Raw genomic sequence first — 19,499 nt, 5'->3', positions numbered from 1 at the left:
GGGAGGAGGGAGCACATTCCTGCATCTCTAGAGGAAATGCTGAAAAATGGGTACAGATGCTCACTGTACCAACTCCTTACCCACTCTGGGGGATTAATTCCCTGTCCAAAGCCCTCCTGCTTTCACTCTTTCACTGTGTCTTCTCTTGCTGGGATAATGCTGCTTAGAGACAGCAAAATGTGGCAGATCGAACTAGAAACACTATTTTGTCACCTAAACATCTTGTAAACAAGTGCAGGTAATTTTCTGCACTCCTAATTCTGCCTTCCAAAACCATAAGGTTTTACATAAATACTGCAACATACTTATTATCTCTGTTTCAGCCTGAGTCCAAAATTTGAACCTGATTTTTTTTTTTGAGAAATTGCAGTGTTTTGCAGAAATCCCAGTAACACAGCAAATGTGCAACTTTAGCAATTCAGTATGATTTTTGGTTTTCAGACATTATTTCTCCATTTATTAGTTCCACTACATAAATTTCATTACTGAATGTTATTAACTGCAAATTACTCTTTAATTCACATTTCAGCAATAGTCCTTTCAGGCATGAATGTGTACCTGTGCTGAAGCTGATGTTTTCAGTTAATTGTGCAGAGGAGTTGCATTGTTTCTCAAAAGTAACACTTCACCTCAAAAACAAGGAATCCCAAATGGGCTTTCAGGCATGAACTGATGGCTAATTCATACATGCAGAGAGAGGCTCTTTTATATCCTCTCTTTTCTCTGTCTGCCCCGCTCCTCCCCCACAATCAAATTAAGGTGTTAAGGCCACGAAGGTACCTGAAGGTATCAAAGGAAGCCAATAAAAAAATACAGCAAATTGGCAAAGTAACTTGATACTCTGAAGGATGAAGTATAAAGATAAAGATCCAGATCTTTAGAGCTTGTGGTTATCCTTCCTGGCTGCTCAGATGAATGGGCATCACGATGGTGAATCACTACTATAAGGCTTTCTGTTAAAGGGATCACTGGATCCTCCTTTTATAATCAGCATTTTCCAGTTCCACCATCCTTTTCTATCATCCAAGCTGTTTACTTTCTTAAAATGACCAGAGGCGAAAAGAAAGAAGACAAATACAGCCTCACGTAGAGCTTTCATTACTCAGTAGTAGTAGACTCATTATAAGGTGGGTTTCACTGCCAGCAGTATGGTCACATTAAAGAATATTTAGGAAAATAGTCTACTACTGTAGAATTCAAAGAAGAATTTACTATGATTTTCACTTACTTTCAAGCTCAAAGGCTTGAAAATACCATTTCAAGGTGAAATTCTGATTTCTTCCCTTTTCTATTTTCTACAAGGTTTCCATTTACTTATGCACGTAAGAGAAATTACTGTAACATACATTCTACATTCCACACAGATTTTAAAGAGACCTAAACTTATTCAAGACATTTTTAAAAAAAAAATAAGGCAATCAAAATGAAAATTTGAGTATAGTTCTCCAAGAAGTTATAAATGAACATGAAAATAATGAACATAAATGTGCAATTTTTATAAAATCCAATTTTATAAAACACCAGCGTTTATATTTTAGTTAGCTATCAAGCAGCAGCATGCATTCAACCAGGCTATAGCATTTCAAATCAGAAACAGACACAGAGCCGCTCCTAACTGAGCAGAGTTCTCCCAAGCCTGCATGACTTTTCAGGAAGGACTGAACCCTGCTCGCTGCGCTGCACTTTATATGTGGCTGCCCTCTGCTGTCTGTGACTCCCACACAGCACAGCTAGGATGCACACATCTTTGTTCACCCAGTTGACATTTTTCCCCTTTTGCTTCATATAACTTTACGTTTACCTGCAGACGCACAGTTTGAATAATCTTCTTGTGGAACTGCTTTTCAGTGCTAAACAGAAACTGGACTCTGCATACGAACTATTACTATTCCAGCCCATCTTTCTGCTCTGCTAGCCTTAAACTACCTGTTCTGATTAAAACCTTGAAGTTTTCAGCTCCAGCCATAATTTTAACTTCTTGAGCAAAGAGCACTTTTCAGCTAAATTAAGTCCCCCACAATACCACTGGGTAGCACAATCTCAAGGATATCCTGCTTCACCTGTACTTCCCTTGCAGTTCTCCCCAGGAACTTCAAGAATATCACTAGTATCAGGCACAAGCACGGGGGGGCGAGTGTCAAAACAAATGGCATGTTATTTTTTTGTGCTGTACTTCTAAAAGCTTTACAAGGTCTAACCAGGAAAACTTATTTACTTTTCACTTTCTTCAGAGTGTTGGGTCTGGGCTCCTCTCCCCCCCCCCCCCCATTCATTTTTTTTTAAACTAGGAAGGCTAAAGATTTAACTTCTCCATATGAAAGCAAAAATTCTCACATAGCTATTCCATTAGTCTTTCAGCAAATGGTAACAGATGGCAATGCTGCTTCTGAGCCACCTTGCATTTACAGAATCCTCTTTGTAATTCATCTCCCTGCATGACCTTCCTGACAAACTTCCCCAAAATATACAAAATCACACGTAACACACACTTCCACACCCTCCCAAAACTCCTCATTACTTTTATGAGCAAAGACAGGCAGAAAGGCTTCTTTTACCACCTTGCTGAAGACAGCACAGTGGGGAACCTCATGACACTAAGGCGACCCTAGCAAGCCAGCTGTGGCTGCCTGCACTGACAAAATACTGATTTGGCCTATAGACTAGGAATAGATATAACAGCAACTAATTCCATTGAGTCACTTTTCACTTAGGACACTGTTTCAAATCCAAGAGAGGCAATCTGGTTTTGGATGTCATGCGAGTGAAGTGTTTGAGGCTGCATTTCTCAGAAGGCAAACAGGTAAAACCAGCACCCTCCTCCACATTCTCAGCAACAGACAGAAAACCAAATCATTAAAAAAACAGGACAATAAAATAGGATTATCTTCTAGCTAGTTACAAGACTTACTTCCTGATCAAAGAACCTACCACCAGCATCGTGCACACCTGGACTTCTTTATCCTGTCTTGATTCTTTAACCAGGAGTCTGTCAACAGCACCTTTAAGAATACACTACACTTGCATGTCACAGTAATGAAACCCCCCTCCAGTACTGAAAGTTTCAACAGCTTAGATAAATGCCAAATATTTAAAGCTACTGGTCTAATCAGAAAACTTCTCATTATATACCAGCCTCATGTTAGTCCATGTTCTAGACATTTTTGAACAAGTCAACAGGTCATGAACACAATATTAGCTAATGAGCAGATCAATGCTGTTACACAAGAGACAGTGACTCACCACACGAATGCATTCTGAAGTTGAACCATGATAGCCCATGAACTGGAAAATACTATCCAATACCAAAGAGGGTTACTTTTTAATGATTAAGATGAATCATGTGTGAGCTGAGCTTTTAAACCCTGCCATAACAAGTAATAAAAGTTACTGTAGAAATGCTTTCCGTTATCTGAAGTACAAAAGGCACTCAGTTGAGCCAACTATTCCATAGTTTGTTTTAAAGCTTGTCTATTTTGTACTAGATTAGCTCCATTTGAAATGGCACAAAATCCAATCTCACAAACTCTATACAGATGGTAAAAGCACTGATGAAAGAAAGCATGGATAAACCCACATACTGTATGAAGTTCCTTGTATCTTATGGCACAACTGCATTTAAGTATACCTGGCAGAAACACTGACAGCAGTCTTTTTCCTTTATCTGAATTGTTAAAACAAAGCTGATGCAACTGCATGTGTCTGCCCCTTAAAACACTTTCCACTTCTACTACCCACTAACAAAGGCACTGCTTTCTGATTATGTGAATTTTTGTCAAATTTGCATTTTACGAGAAAAGTGCTTCCATTAAGTTTTACTTCCAACAACTTCTTGAAAATAAACAAAAAACCCAATATAGTCTGAATGCCAATTTCTCCTCTATTTTTAATAGTCATATCTAACAATATAAAAACAGTTGCACTATTTTTTTCATTTGTAGCAGTGTTCTGGGTAAACTGAACAATTAAACCTCTCCAGTGGAGGGGCCTCCCCCACACAAAGCCTTGCCAAATACATACTTATAGTTCAGCTGCTGTTTTCCAGAAAAAGTATTCCAGTATAGCACATGCGCCTTCTCTTTATACATCAGTAGTAATGAAATAAGCATTTCTTAAAATGTAAATAATCATAGCAATGAATATACATGTGTATTAATAATCTAAGCTCAAACTAATGTTGCTCTCTGCTTTTCAAAAGGTCTGGAGTCCAGCTGTACTAACACCCATCATTGGTGAGGTGTATCTATCAGATTGAATCCATTACTGAAACAATGAAACGTTGCATACGTATGTCTTGCTGAGGTGCAATCATGCTGTTAGAGCTGTCCAAGAAATCTGGTATCTAATGATATTTTCCTCATTAAATGCAGAGGATTGTTAATTTCTTCTATAAGGTAATATGATCATTTCCCTAAATTAGTTGTACTGCAGAGCTAGAATTCCAACCCATCAGTAAGGGTATTGCTACTGAAGTTTTAATAAAAACTGGTATCACTCACACTAATCATTTCTTTATGCTGTCGCAGGTTTTTCCCAGTAACTTACAACTCTGAGCTCTAAAGAGTTTCTATTAACAGTGCAGAGCAATACCACCTTCCCAAAAATAGAATTCAAGCCCAATTATTACTTAGATTTTTTTTTTTTGCTAGAAGCACTTCAGACAGCAATAAAATGAAATGCAGATATATGTTTTTCCCTCTTCATTTTGTAAAAGTGGCAGTCATGCAGGAGATTTTCAAAATTAAAGAAACAGGATCATAAAACCACAAAATTGACCCAGGGCCCTTGGGCATACAGAGTACTAACAGTTATAATTAATTCTTTAGTGTGACAAGATTTCAAAAATGACTGTGGAATTCTGGAAGCTGTTTCAAAGTTTCCACTATTCCAATATAGCAATTCTAATCACAAATGAAACGACTTAGCATTCAGTTCAAAATTAAAACTACTTCAACATGTGTTAATAAATAGCATATCTAAACTCTTGCTAAGCTGTTGTATAACAGGGATGTGCACAGCTCTGATCCAAGCAGGACTGGGCGGGCTGCTCTACCATCACACCACCTAACAAGGCAGAGGTTGCAATCAGGGCTCCCACATTTCTGTCAATGACAAAAGTGCAGCCTCAGAGCACGGCCCCACTTACCATACCGCACTCAGCTCAGACCATTCACCACCACCTTTCCTCCAGTTCTTCTTGACACCAGCAATGCTCTCACAAGTGAGTAGTCACATTAATGAAACCCAGAACTGCCAGTAAGAGGGTGCATGGTGTGACACTCATTTCTCTGGATCAGTACCAGTATATACTTATGCAGGTTCTGCACAGGAAGGAGGCAAGACATGTTCCTCCTTTCCTCCTAGGCAAGTCAATTCCAGAAGTGGTTCAGTGTTATCCTTAATTACTAGGATAGGGCCAGGAAGAAGGGCATCATTTCAAAATCAGCAGAATTAAAAGCAGATAAAGAAACACTGGGACAGGGGGAATATGTGCACAAAGGTGTTAAACAGTATTTTAAAACACATAATATAGGTGGTGTTTTAATTATCAAATTGGGTTTCAAAAACCAGACACATCTTTACAGCATCAAATGTTTTCCTCACACGTACAAGAGCATGAGTACCTGTCTTCAGGATTTCACAAACAGACCTGAACTCATATTTAGTCAAAACAGTTGCCAAGTATAACCTCTAAAGGCAGAAGCAAAACATGAAAACACTATGTCACGAGAAAAGAATTTAAAGTTAAAACTAAACTGAGGCTGGAGTTCTGGCCAACAAGGCAAAGTAACTATACATGTGGAAAATACAAGAAAAATTAAATTACTGCAGGGCAGACCTGACACCTGTGCTAGCAGCGGTGCTACAGATCATTAGTTATAGGCATTTCACACCAAGAGCTACAGAAGATAATTTAAGCAGTGCTGACACCAGCTCCTTCCCATCTCTTGCCCTAGTGACATTCTTTTTTCCATTACAGGGATTACTTCTTCCAAGAGTGACCTCTTAGACGTTTTACATGTTAATGTTTGAGCAATCAATCTCTACTTACACAAGCTTTTTTAAATAAAAACCCACAGTTTTAATATTAAAATACATTTATATTTTATGGTATCTTAAAACAGTAGCTACATGCAAAGTTGTAACAAGTGAATTAAATTTTAAATCCCTGATGAATTTTAATATTGTGTCCTTTTAAAATATAAATAATTTAGTATTTTCACTAGCTAAAACCTAAATATTTTTTCCATTTATGCTGTAATTAAAAGACCTATTAATTTGTCTCTAGCACTGTACAGCTTTGAGTTCTTAAGAATCACACCTCTTCCAAATTAGAAAGAATTGTCAAAAAAGTCATTCAGGAAACTATTTCTGGTGGTGTATGGGAGGCTACCCTGCATTCATTTTGCAATTCCAGATGCTAAATTATTTAAACTAAGTAAGTATACATGCATGTATGTATGAGTTAATATGCAGTCTCTAAAGTTGACCTGAGATCACATCTGGGAGACGAATCTCACAAGGCACATGCTCTATCAGAAACCTAGCTGGTACTAGAACATGTCTAAATTACTCCTGTATGGCTCAAGATGTAAAATGAAAAACAAACGACTATTTTTCCCCGTTAGGTAATGTTTTATGTGGGCATTGCTGCCACCACATGGCCAAACAGCAGAACTACGCCTACCCTTCCTCTGCACCTTGCAGATGCTAACCTGCTCAGCACACTACCCCCTTCTACACGCCTCTCATTCCAGCTTTCTACTCCAGCCTCTCACAAAGCCCCATCATTGCCACTGAATTCCCAAATTACTTCCACCTAAAAGATAGTTAGAAGGAACTTAAAGCATTCAGATCTTGCTGACAGTCTCTTTCAAGTACGAGCCACCGGCTGTGGGAACATTTCAGTGTTGAAGAATTACACCAAACTGATATTCGCAAAGACAAAAGAAAACCTTGCAAGTGCCAGTCCAGGTAACTGAAGCCTAACTGATGCACCAACAAAGGCTGAAATAGTTCCTTTCCTGAAGCACCCTCCGTGAAACATCCTCCCAGAAAGCTGGACTCAGCACACTACGCTGTCACCTGCAGAGGCTCAGCAATCTCCAAGTAGGTTCCTCATAATGAGGAGACATGGTGACTTAAGTCACCACAGAAAGGGAATTCCATAATTTCTCACACACACCAAGCAGGAGTCTACATTCATTCATGTTTATTAGCTCTTATGAACAGTAGCTTGCTTCATACTTAAGTTTTAAAATACTTACCTGTTAAGAATTTATATTTTTTTTTAGTTCTGCTGCACATGACCTGGTACGCTCATTTACACAAGTGCCAAAGGCATGACAGAAATACCAGCATATGCCATAGCTGTGGTTTACACTCCATCACCTGTGGGATAAGACTCCACTGGTCTGAATAACTTAGCAGCACACTTGCAGAGTTTGAACCTGACTTCCATACATTTGGGCCTCACATTTGAAACAATCCAAAGAACCAGGTAGTCCTCAATGAATGTCATTTACAGTATCTCCACCCTTTTTCTAGGTGATCAATGAAGATATGAATTCCACAGTTTATGAACCTACACGTTTGCAGTCACTTTTTATTTGCACAACCATTTCACCTGTAGCTTTCTAAAAGGGAGTGGGAAAAAAATCGTTATCATGTATGATGACAAATACCATATATCATTTTGTCAAGGCCAGAAAGGAAGTCAAAATGCCCCAGGGCTTCCTGGAGAAAGCTAGGCTGCAGAAAACATTCATTCAACAGTCACTATCCTTGAAGGATTGCACAAGAGAATGGCTCAGTCAGTCAACTAAAATGTAAGGCAACTGAACAATCCCTGCTTTCTCTTGCATACCAGTCAAGAAAAAGATATGAATACACTCACCTTTTTCGCTCTTTGTGCTATATTAGGCGTTCTAGTGAGAAGTTTTTCAATCAGGTATTCTCTATTCTGCAAAACCAACATTTGTAAGTTAAAAATCAATACAAGGAAAGAAGAAATTTCATGTAGATTTTAAGGCAGAGCAAAATTTACTCATAGGGTTAAACGTTTTACCTTGGCTTTCTGGAAAAATTTGCATTTTAAAAGTTCTGCTGCTGTGGGCCTGAAAGATCAATAATAAATTAGAACAGAAAACAAAGACCCCTCTCAGTGAATACAGTACAAGACGTTAGTTAAATGGTACGTCTCTAATACTTTTGAATTAGTACTGTATGAATGGGGAATGAATGATAATAGCTACTGAATTAATTCACACGTACTCACTTACCACACATGAAAAAATTAAGCTTCTATGGCAAAAATACAAAAAAAAAAAAAATCAGTCTCTAAGTTGCCAAATTTTCCCTCTTTTTCTTTCAACACAAATGCATTTTACTCTTAAAACAAACAAAGTTAGCTATCATGTTCTTCCCCAAGTGAAACTATGAACACAATTGAACTTTGCTCCACAGCAATAAAAGAATAATTACATTTTCCAAACAGTAGCATCAATACCTGCTACCAGTATTCTTTTACTTCATTGATGTCAGCACATATTCACAAGAAACTACACTGACACTATTAACATGATGCATAAACCAAAAAGAGTCATCAGGGGCATCTTCCAACGAAATTGACAAATAAAAATCAAAGCAACAGTTCTAAGGTCAAAACCTAGACATTTCACCTTTACTTGCAGTTTTGTTCAAGTCTCTTTCCTCCCATCATTGTCAAGTTTATATTTTTGACATTTTCAACAGATAATCACAATCTCACAGCTACTGAAGTGATTCCAACAGCAGGATTTGTCTCCCCTAGCTTTAGGGATCTAAAAAGCTACTTATCTAGCCTAAGCCAGACTCTGGTACTGAAGCAGACTCTGGAGAGAAAGCAAAGTATCTCTTGGGATGAAATAAAATCCTCTAGGTTCTTTCCATCCTTTCCATTAGGAGCCCATATCACTATCCAAGACTAATTTTGACACAGTTAAATTTAGGGAAGCCAAAATCTCCAAGATTCATCTTTTCTAAATGAACAGAAACAGCATCTACTATAGTTTTCCATTTGAATTAAAGCAAGAGATTGGATATAGCACAAACTAGATAAGACAATGGAAAGATTCCATTTGGAAAATTTCAGTCTCAGAAAAAAAACCAAAATCTGAACTAGTTTATTTCTCTGAGGACACATCTGAAGAGTAAGTGAAGAAAAGAGGAGTAGTAAGTAGTACGTATGTACACATCAGTTCACTCGTGCTAGAAATAATGAAACAGCTCCTGACATCAACAAAAAGCATCCAATTTAGACACAGACAGTAGTTGCATAGAGCACTTATTTTTCTTCCCCTCCAAAGCACCAAACTCTACAATAAAGAGGTTCTTATTAGTGGCACTGTGGAGACCACCAGGCTTGGCAGTAATTCACACATAAACCTTGAATGAGCAAAAAGGAAGGGGAACTTTAAAAAAAAAAAAAATCAGTTTTAGTGTCAAAGTTTTAAAGTTCTATCTCAGATGAACTCTTAACTTTAAGACAAGTTTCAGTGATTCAGTACCATCGCATCTCATAACAGGGATATGCACAGTTAAAAGTTAGATTCTTAGTAAAGTTTTATCCAAACTACTGTTCTCCATTCCTCTACCATTAACTATGCCAGACACTTCTGAACTGGTCTGACCATGCTTTCTGGGCCTGTTTTCCACACAGGCCGTGGCAGTGAACTGCAGCTGAGGACTGTAAGCACCATCCTTGGCACTGGGGAGAGAGAGAAACACCCACACACAGATCCCCAAAAGAAAAACATCATGGTCAGAGACAACAACAGTGCAGTGCCAGTCTTAGAATTTGCCACAAAGAGGAGGCACTTCTCCCACAATTGACAAGACTATGGAGGTATCTCTGTGGAAAATTAAATCCTGGCTTGGGAGAAACAAAAACTAGCAATGACCCCTCAATATAGGGACACTCGCTCCTTGGTTAGAGTAACTAGCACACAGATCTAATCACCTATCTGCTGGTTTAATTGTTCAATTCAAGGCAATTGCCAGTATGAAGATATTGCACATGTTTAAATATCAGTGTAATAAATTAGCATATTTAGTTTAAACACTCATGTTTCAACACTGATGTCATAACTACAGATCAGGTTACTCGGCATTATGTATTCAAGGACAGAAGGAAAACCATTTTAATTATTTACTTCTCATATTTTCATACCAATTTAATCTTGCCCTGAAAATTGCTGGACACTGGAAACTAAAAAAAAGCTTGATTATCCGGAACACATTTCATTCTTATTTGGAAGCAGCCGAACTGCAGTGCTAAGACTACCAATTGTAAGGGATTTGGGAATCTGAAAACAGTACACAAATAATCCTTCAGTGAAAAGAAGAATTTGAAGGATTTCAAGAATAAAAATGTTGCCACGTAATCTTTTTTATTAATTATACTTGTTCTCTAGTATTGCTGCTGTCACCTTTTTGACTTGACTCCCTACAACAATATCCTGGACTTAAGCTACCGTAACATCACTGAAGAGAAGTACACACCATAAAAGACCCACACAGTACTCAATCAGGATTGCTCTTACAGAACAATCTTTTTTCCCAGAAATATCAGCTCTGAATCTCAAAGAAGTGATATATAAAATACCCTTAGGAAATAATGTTAATTCAAATGTGCTTCCTCTAACTCTTCAGCAAAAGAAACCTACAAAAATGGGTCTGCATAAATATGAATAAAGGATAAATTGATTAATCATTCTGGGAACTTAGGACCTCAGCAATGGTTTTGGAATAGATGTTTAATATTTTCATCATCTTGGCTATCCCATTCACAAAATATAGCAAGAAAGAACAAATCACTAAGATACTATGACATGCAATTGCCTACATAAACATGAGGAAAACTCTAAACGAGCTTGGAGCCCCTAAATTTACAGTAAAAAATAAATACCTCTTCCAAGTTAAAGGCAATACTAAGGTTATGGCACAAAATGAGAAAAATCTACATAAAATTATTATTTTTAATTTAATTTAAAGGCCAAGAGACTGATATGTTTGGTTACCAACAGTTCTATCTAATAATCTGAACAGTCTTGCTAGACTTATGCACAATATCAAGATTTGTATCTTGCCTCAGATGAGAAACTAAGCTGTAGAGCAAGGACTTTTGTTTGATCAGAGTTTAATCCAACAGTATGTTTAAGTATAAATAAATCAGGTTAACAACTCAGAAGAAGAAAACTTAAGCAACAATTAAGAGGCAATTTCTTCTCCCCAGATGAAGATGACTGTAGGCTGCTATTTACAAAATTCAAATCATACACTTAAAGATGATGTTTAAACACTGGAACTTTAAGTAGTCTGTATATTAGGAAAAATAATTCCACTGCACGTGGCAATAATGACCTACCTTTTGGAAGGATCTTTTTGAAGGCATAATGAAATTAGTTTTCTAAAGGATTTGCCATACTTTTTCATCATCTCCTTGTCCTCTACACCTGTCTCTAAAGTGGGAGGGTCATTTTGAAGCGTCAGCATTAACACCTACAGTAAACCCAAAAAAGAGGTACTGTAAGCAAAATCAATTCAAAACACATAGAAATTAAAAGAGAATAAATATTCCAACAGAATACATATATTTAGATATCTTGAGTTGCTATTAAAAATGAAGTAGTGCTAACTATGTAGCAGCATTAACAATATAGCTAACAGCATTAAGTAATACAAAGTGATTGTTACTTTCATAGGAGGGTATTTGTGATAAGGTGCTGCTCCTGTTGCTAACTCAATGGCTGTTATCCCAAAACTCCACATATCAGCCTTGAAGTCATAACCTCGCACCTGGAATAGAACCAGAAAGGAAAAACAGGGTAGCGATGTCTAAATTCCAAAAACTGAAGACTGAAAATTTTTTTTCTTTTTTTTTTCTTTTTTTAACATTAGGAATACCTGCTCCATTACTTCAGGGGCCATCCAACATGGAGTACCAACAAATGTTTTCCTTACTTTGTTACGAGTAACATCACCTCCTGTTGCTAAAAATGCACTAACGCCAAAATCTGGAAAGGGGGAAAAAAGTAAAAATCTGTTAAACTACAGTAACAAAGCAAAAGTTTTACACTTTAGAAATTAAGTCAATTCATAAACGTCTAGTTACAGAAACTCTCCATTGCAGAGCTTACCTTTATTTCATGACACACTGTTCTTGAAATGCTACAGAATGGATGGTATAGTTTTATGTGGGAAATCTGCACTAGTTCAACCTCCTAGTATGTGTCTTCCTGAATAAGCTTACAAAGGACTCCAGTACCTCTGTCACTTAAGGTTTTCAAATGTGCACTTTGAGCCAAGGTTTGAAAGGTTTGCATCTGCTATTGTTCAAAGATAAGGCAGTACTTCTGTATAGCCATTAAATTTGAATACAATTTGAACAAGAGGGAGTACTACACATAATTTAAATACTTATGGAAATTTGACAAAATCAGCAAAGTAATCAACAACATATGTTTAACAGTAGACCATGCCATGAATAGTTTTTTCCAAATCCCAAAATAGCAAAAACCCTTTGTGTTCTGTTAAGCTGTTACGACTGTCGTGGTTTAACCCCAGCCAGCAACTAAGCACCACGCAGCCGCTCACTCACTGCCCCCCATCCAGTGTCAGTGACAGCTATATGGGAGAGGTAGGAGATAAATAGAGGAAAGAAGAACAGGTTGCCAATGTACGGAGAAATAGTGTCATTTTGAACGGAGGTATATGAAGAGTATTTTAGACTGTGCTATTTACAATCCAGTTATACTGAAATCAAGTAGTTTACTATAGACTACACCAATTTTTGTTTTCCTATTGTTCCCTGATTTTAAGGTTGGATAAAAAAATAAAAATCAGTAACTACAGAAAATGTAGTTTTATCATTACTTTCCACTAAACAACTGTTAACCATCACAGACTCAAATTCTAGACCACTTCTACACCACTGAAACACACAAAAATACCGTAGACAAGCAAGAAGCAAGCTTCAAGCAATATTCTTTATCTTCCCTGCAGCTTGCCTGATGAACAAAAAAACCCTTCCCCTCCTCCCTCAAATCTGTAAGTTATAGAATAGACAGGTTTTGTTTGTATTTCTGAGAAGCATGAACAGCCTTAGAAACACCTGCTTTAAGTTTTTAATGCCCTAAATATCAATGCTGGTATTAGTGACAGTTTTCTGAAGAGGAACTACTGCATATAAGGAAAAGTAAAATAGGCAGAAATCAAAAATAAATAAATGTATAAATAAAGGAGAGATATAGAAAAAAAACTGATGTCATTTCAGTACCAAAGATAAATAGTTTGTATTGGACAATTGTTTACAGGTCCTTTCAGGAACAGAGATACACAGCTAAAATCCTGACTTAACCTTTGTTCCCCTACTGCTGTTTTTCCCTATTAATATAACATTGATTTTGAAAAGGACAACATACAACAAATATAAATGGGTGAGGGAGGACAATGAAAAAAAAAAACCAACCCAAAAACTAGGTAAAATCTCTTCTTGCATAAGCTTCAAAATGAAATATTGCAACACCTCACTGAGAAAGATGTGATGATTATTTAATTAAGTCAAGTGAACATTTTAGTATACTAGTCAAACACTTGTATGTTTACAGACAGAAAGAATGCTTTGATAGCTACTCAATAAAAACAAGACTTTAATTTCCCATTCCAGACATAGCTTTCACAAATACAGGTTACTTAAGAAAAGACATGACCTACAGTGGTAAGCTTCCTGTCACATAGGAGACAAAGTATTATTGAGAACAAGTTACATGAAGAGGAAAAGGAAATATATTACAAGGAAAGAGCTGAACAATTCAACAGTGTTAGGCTAAAAGTCACAGCTAATACCAAAGAAAAAACAAATTTAATGAAGAGCCCTGATTTAACAGTATTAGTAAAGCATTCTGAAATTAAAGGAAACAGAGCTGCCCAAATAAGCATAGCCTACAAATCCTTTATTCCCTAACATCTTTTTTACCTCAGTCAGGGCTGGGCACTTGGCCAAGCCTTGGCCAAGGCCAACATCCTGAGTTAGTGTTAGGCGTAAGGTTGGGAGAGGGATGAAGCCTGTGGCCTCCAAGAAGCCCACTAAGGGAAAGTACAGGCTGCAAAAACATTTTGTACCTGACAGCTTTTTCACCTCAGCCAGGGCTGGACACTTGGCCAAGCCTCAGCCAAAACCAAGCTCCAGGGTCAGGATCGGCCTTGGGAGGAAGACAAAGCCACTGCTTCCATGGCAGCAGAGCTGCAAAGCAGCTGCTGCAGGAAGGCACAGGCTGCAAAAATATTTCTCCCCTAATTTTCTCACCTTGACAGTGACTGTGGACTTTAGCCTAGGGCTCAGCCAAGGCCATGTGTAGGATTACAGTTAAGCCTGGGAAAGAAATAAAGCATCAAGCTCCTGTAAGAACAGGGCTGGCCAAGGAAAGCTTGGGCTGCCAAACAATTGTCCCTGATAAATCTTTCTCTTCCATTTGGCTTGAGTATCCAAGACATAGGCTCTGCCTATTTTTAATCCGATCTTTTCCAAATGTTTCTGTAGGTATAGATTACCACAGGAGCGAACACCCTGAGAACCACTGGTGCAATGAGTAAGTTCACACAGCCACCTACGCACAAAAATGAAGAGCAGGACCTCTGCTTAGATGCCTCAAAACACACATTCTTCTTCTGACAAGTTTTATTGAAACTGTCATTTCTCGTATGGACTAAAAACATCATACGGCCCATACCTTCTATGCTTCCACCAAACTCTGTGTATTATTGCTCTTTGCTATATGCTCTTTACCTCACCTTTGCCAGGCAATTCAGACTTAGAAGTCTGAAATACCAATCACCCTGTTTGCCCAAAGCACCAGATTGTCCCAGAGGACTAGAGGCTTGCCAATGTGACGCCCATTTACAAGAAGGGTTGGAGGGAGGATCCGGGGAACTACAGGCCTGTCAGCTTGAACTCGGTACTGGGGAAGATTATGGAACGGTTCATCTTGAGTGCGCTCACATGGCACGTGCAGGGCAAACAGGGGATCAGGCCCAGTCAGATAGGGTTTACAAAAGGCAGGTCCTGCTTTGTAGGGTTCGGCGTTCGGAAGATCTCGCGATGTCACAGAAAGTTAGAGGGTTAGTCGCAGCCTTGTGATGTACCTGCAATCCCGCCTCCCTTTGTTAGTATAAAAGCAATTAACTGCGCAATAAAAGGCGGAAGTTGGCACTCACACTGTGTGTGTTATCTGTCTCTTTCCCTGGTCCAGGCCGACCAGCGATCTAAGCATGGCACCTTGATATGTAGCGAACGCTACACTGCTTGACCAACCTGATCTCCTTCTATGACCAGGTGACCCACCTAGCGGATGAGGGAAAGGCTGTGCATGTTGTCTACCTGGACTTCAGCAAGGCCTTTGACACTGTCTCTCATGGCATACTCCTTGAGAAGCTGGCGTCTCATGGCTTAGACAAGTGTGCTCTTTGCTGGGTGAAAAACTGGCTGGATGGACGAGCCCAGAGGGTTGTGGTGAATGGAGTTAAATCCAGTTGGCGGCAGGTCACAAATGGTGTTCCCCAGGGCTCAGTATTGGGGCCAGTTGTCTTTAATATCTTTATCAATGATCTGGATGAGGGGATCAAGTGCACCCTCAGTAAGTTTGTGGATGACACCAAGCTGGGAGGCAGGGTCGATCTGCTTGAGGGTAGGGAGGCCCTACAGAGAGATCTGGACAGGCTGGATCGATGGGCTGAGGCCAATCGTATGAGGTTCAACAAGGCCAAGTGCTGGGTCCTGCACTTGGGTCACAGCAACCCCATGCAGAGCTACAGGCTTGGGGAAGAGTGGCTGGAAAGCTGCCTGGCAGAAAAGGACCTGGGGGTGCTGGTTGACAGCCGGCTGAATATGAGCCAGCAGTGTGCCCAGGTGGCCAAGAAGGCCAACGGCATCCTGGCCTGTGTCAGAAATAGTGTGGCCAGCAGGAGCAGGGAAGGGATTGTTCCCCTGTACTCGACACTGGTGAGGCCGCACCTCGAGTACTGTGTTCAGTTTTGGGCCCCTCACTACAGGAAAGACATTGAGGTGCTGGAGTGTGTCCAGAGAAGGGCAACCAAGTTGGTGAGGGGCCTGGAGCACAAGTCTGATGAGGAGCAGCTGAGGGAACTGGGGTTGTTTAGTCTGGAGAAAGGGAGGCTGAGGGGAGACCTTATCGCTCCCTACAACTACCTGAAAGGAGGTTGCAGTGAGGTGGGTACTGGTCTCTTCTATCAAGTAACTAGTGATAGGACGAGAGAAAATGGCCTCAAGTTGTGCCAGGGGAGATTTAGATTGGATATTAGGAAATATTTCTTTACTGAAAGGGTTGTCAGGTATTGGATCAGGCTGCCCAGGGAAGTGGTTGAGTCAGCATCCCTGGAGGTATTCAAAAAGCGCATAGACAAGGCACTCCAGAACATGGTTTAGTGGGCATGGTTGATGGTTGGACTCGATCTTGAAGGTCTTTTCCAACCTAAATGATTCTATGATTCTATTCTATGTTTCTATGTTACAATCCCAATAGTTTTAAGCAGAATGTTGGAGCTGAGGAACTGCAGTGACTATTTAACGTTGTATTTGTGAATCAGTCAGAAGTTCTCTGCTCTGTACAGAGAAATTTCGTACTTTAAAAATAAGTCTTACCAATTTAAACAAAACAAAAAGATGTGTATTTTCCTCTTTCCCACCAAAGACTGAACAGATTCTCCATGCATAAGCTCCAAGGTCCATAATCAGGGGTCTCTGTAGAGCTATCCCAATTCTTTGAAGAGTCTATGCTCTTCTATATCTGCACAAAATCTTTTGTCAGAGGAACATTGGCCTGAGCTTCATTGTGAGCCATAGCCCCTTAGAACCCAGAAATGCTAATGGACAACTGCGTCTTCAAATATTACACCTCATATATATTAGCAGTGTGTGCTTTGGATACATCTTTTCATTATAGAAGTTTGGTGTGCAGGAGAACGAGCAGTCAAAAGAATCTAAGTTCTAGCAAATAAAAAGAAGGAAAATTATCAGGTATCTGTTCTCCGAAGATGAAAGGAGACTTTACTTTGTCAAGGCAAAAAGATGTAAAAAGGATGAATTTCAGCCTCTTTGACATTCAAAATTGTCTTTCAGTTAATGTGCAATGTTCAGCTGTCCCAAACAGAACAGTCCCACACCAACAAAGAAACAAGTTTGACACTGCCACACTTTTCACCTGAAGATCGGAAATAACCTGGTATTGAAATAACGCATCATAGAAAAACACATTCCACATATCTGTCCAGCCACTGAACTTCTTCAGTCCCACAAGCACTGAATGCCCTAGCAGCACAGTTAAAAGCCTTACTCATTAAGATGCCTACAGCAAAAGGGAGGAAAAGGTCAAGAAACCAAGCCCTGATGTTGAATTAGAAAGGGATAAATGAAGCTGTTGTTTGAATGTTATCAGATTACTGGGAGAATAGATTTCATTATGTGTGAAAGCAATAATCTAAAGTCAACAGCTTTATTTGAGATGGCTCATAAGACTTTATCTTTCAACTTTTTAGTTATTATTATTTTAAATTAAAGTTGGTTATCTGGACATCCACTCCTTTACAGTATGAGAAGATCTAAAAAATACTTGAACAACACAGACCTAGAATCTCAGCAGTTGCCCAAAGTGCTATGCAAAGTGAAGATAACTGTAGGGTATAATCAAGTGAATAAATAAATATTTAAGTACCTTATTAAAATTCAAGTCTGTAAAATTTACGAACTACTTAAAAAGTCTTGAACTCAAAACAGAAGACAAAGCTGCTCACATTAGTAAATGGTTCACTTGCCAGCCAATCTTTTCCCATCCAGTTTCATAGACTTCACACATTGGTATTTTAAAGCCCTCAAAATACACATTTACACAGTACTTTAATAAACAATGCTTTCAAAAAAAAAAAAAAAAACAACCAACTTTTGGCTATAGCCACTTTTATTACTGAGGGCTACTAGAGACAAAGCTTCCATTGCTGGGTCACGAGCTATAAACTGTGAAAGGCCTGGGAGTATGCTGGGAGAGGGGGCAGGTATTACCACCTTCTTGCTCTATTTTCCAGAAATCCAGTGCTAACTTGAGAGATGGGATATGGGGTGTTGTTCAATACTTAAGCTCTTATGAAGACCAAATAATTTGATTCTTACAAGCTACCACTCAAGAAGCATATAGGTACATTCAGAGGATATTTAAAATACTAAACTATCCAACCAATACTATTGCAAGACAAATGGCAGAAATGCCAGAAATAATCCTCAGTGAGATACATCTCATGCATCTCAGTGACTTGTTAAGTTATAGCCAAGGTCTTCATGAAGGGCAGTACATACATATTTTTGAATCCCCAAGAACTATTACAATTACTTGCAGAAATAAATGAAATAAGCTTGAACAAAAATATGACTTGCTACTGTTTGCAAACTGTTTAAGGTACATGGGTGATTCAAAAGGAAACATTAAGAGGACATTAAAAAGTTTCCTTATATACATTATGTGACACAGAAAAATACTGAATAATTCCTAAAGCATGTATTATTAACCAAGAATCCCGAAATCTGAAACTAGGTAACTTGCAGCTACAGCACACCAAAAGGAATAGTTAAAAGCCAACAGAAAAACTTGTATCTGTTGCCCCTAATCCAGCTACAATTACCTTTTTCTATTATTTTGCCATTATTCTACCACCGTCATTACCTGCTATTTGTACAGAGCCATCTTCACCCAGAAGAATGTTGCCAGCCTTCAGATCTCTAGAATGTACAAACAGAGGTTAGTATGAAAGTACATATGTGCACATTTTATGTAAATTAATAAATAAATAAATAAATAGTAATTAGTTTCACCAGATAGCATTTTAAAATTTAAAAGACAGAAACAGGAACTGAAGTATAAAATGTAACTGATTTGCAACAAAACAGAGTGCACAACTCAAACTCTCACAAACTCTCTCTCTCTTGTATAAAAAGACCCAAATTCAGCTTTGGTATAAAACAAGCAGAATTCAGGGCTAGATTTTGAGAACAAAAATATTTAGGTTCAAAATCTGTTTTACTGCCTTTTATAAATATAGTGTCACAAACTGAGAGCTTTCAGAGCTTCAAAGCAAGAATTAATTCTTTGTCACATCCAACTGCACCACTATTGAAAAAAGTAAAGTTGAAAAAAACTTCTTCTCTTTGATCTCTTCAGAGAAGAGACCCATCTTCAAGAAAGGTAAATATACTATAGATTTCTACCCAATGAAGCTATTAAAGCTCAAGAATAGCAACCATATTTTACTATAGGGTACCATGACGAAAAGTTACTTGACACTGAATCAAAAATTCAGCATGCGCTTAACAGTCAAATATATCTATGTTTAAATTCTAAAAGACTGCAAACACTCAAATATATCCATTTAACACACTATTCACGCATAATGTTAAGAAG

General features: G+C 38.5%; 1 protein-coding gene across 1 annotated transcript in view; it reads right to left on the bottom strand.

Annotated features, from left to right (window-relative positions):
* The window catches only part of STK39 (serine/threonine kinase 39), a 109,044-nt gene that overhangs the window by 57,952 nt on the left and 31,593 nt on the right, over nt 1-19,499 (bottom strand). Inside the window, exons 5-10 of the mRNA XM_075028530.1 lie at nt 18,765-18,820; nt 11,944-12,053; nt 11,734-11,835; nt 11,405-11,538; nt 8,066-8,114; nt 7,895-7,960 (exon numbers count right to left, since the gene is read on the bottom strand). Coding sequence (XP_074884631.1) covers nt 7,895-7,960; nt 8,066-8,114; nt 11,405-11,538; nt 11,734-11,835; nt 11,944-12,053; nt 18,765-18,820 — 517 coding nt within the window. The remainder of the gene's footprint in view (nt 1-7,894; nt 7,961-8,065; nt 8,115-11,404; nt 11,539-11,733; nt 11,836-11,943; nt 12,054-18,764; nt 18,821-19,499) is intronic.

Source organism: Buteo buteo, chromosome 5 (assembly GCF_964188355.1).
Source record: "Buteo buteo chromosome 5, bButBut1.hap1.1, whole genome shotgun sequence".
In the NCBI taxonomy this organism is placed as follows: Eukaryota; Metazoa; Chordata; class Aves; order Accipitriformes; family Accipitridae; genus Buteo; species Buteo buteo.
The sequence above is the reverse complement of the archived record's forward strand: the minus strand, read 5'-3'. Positions and strand labels throughout refer to the sequence as shown.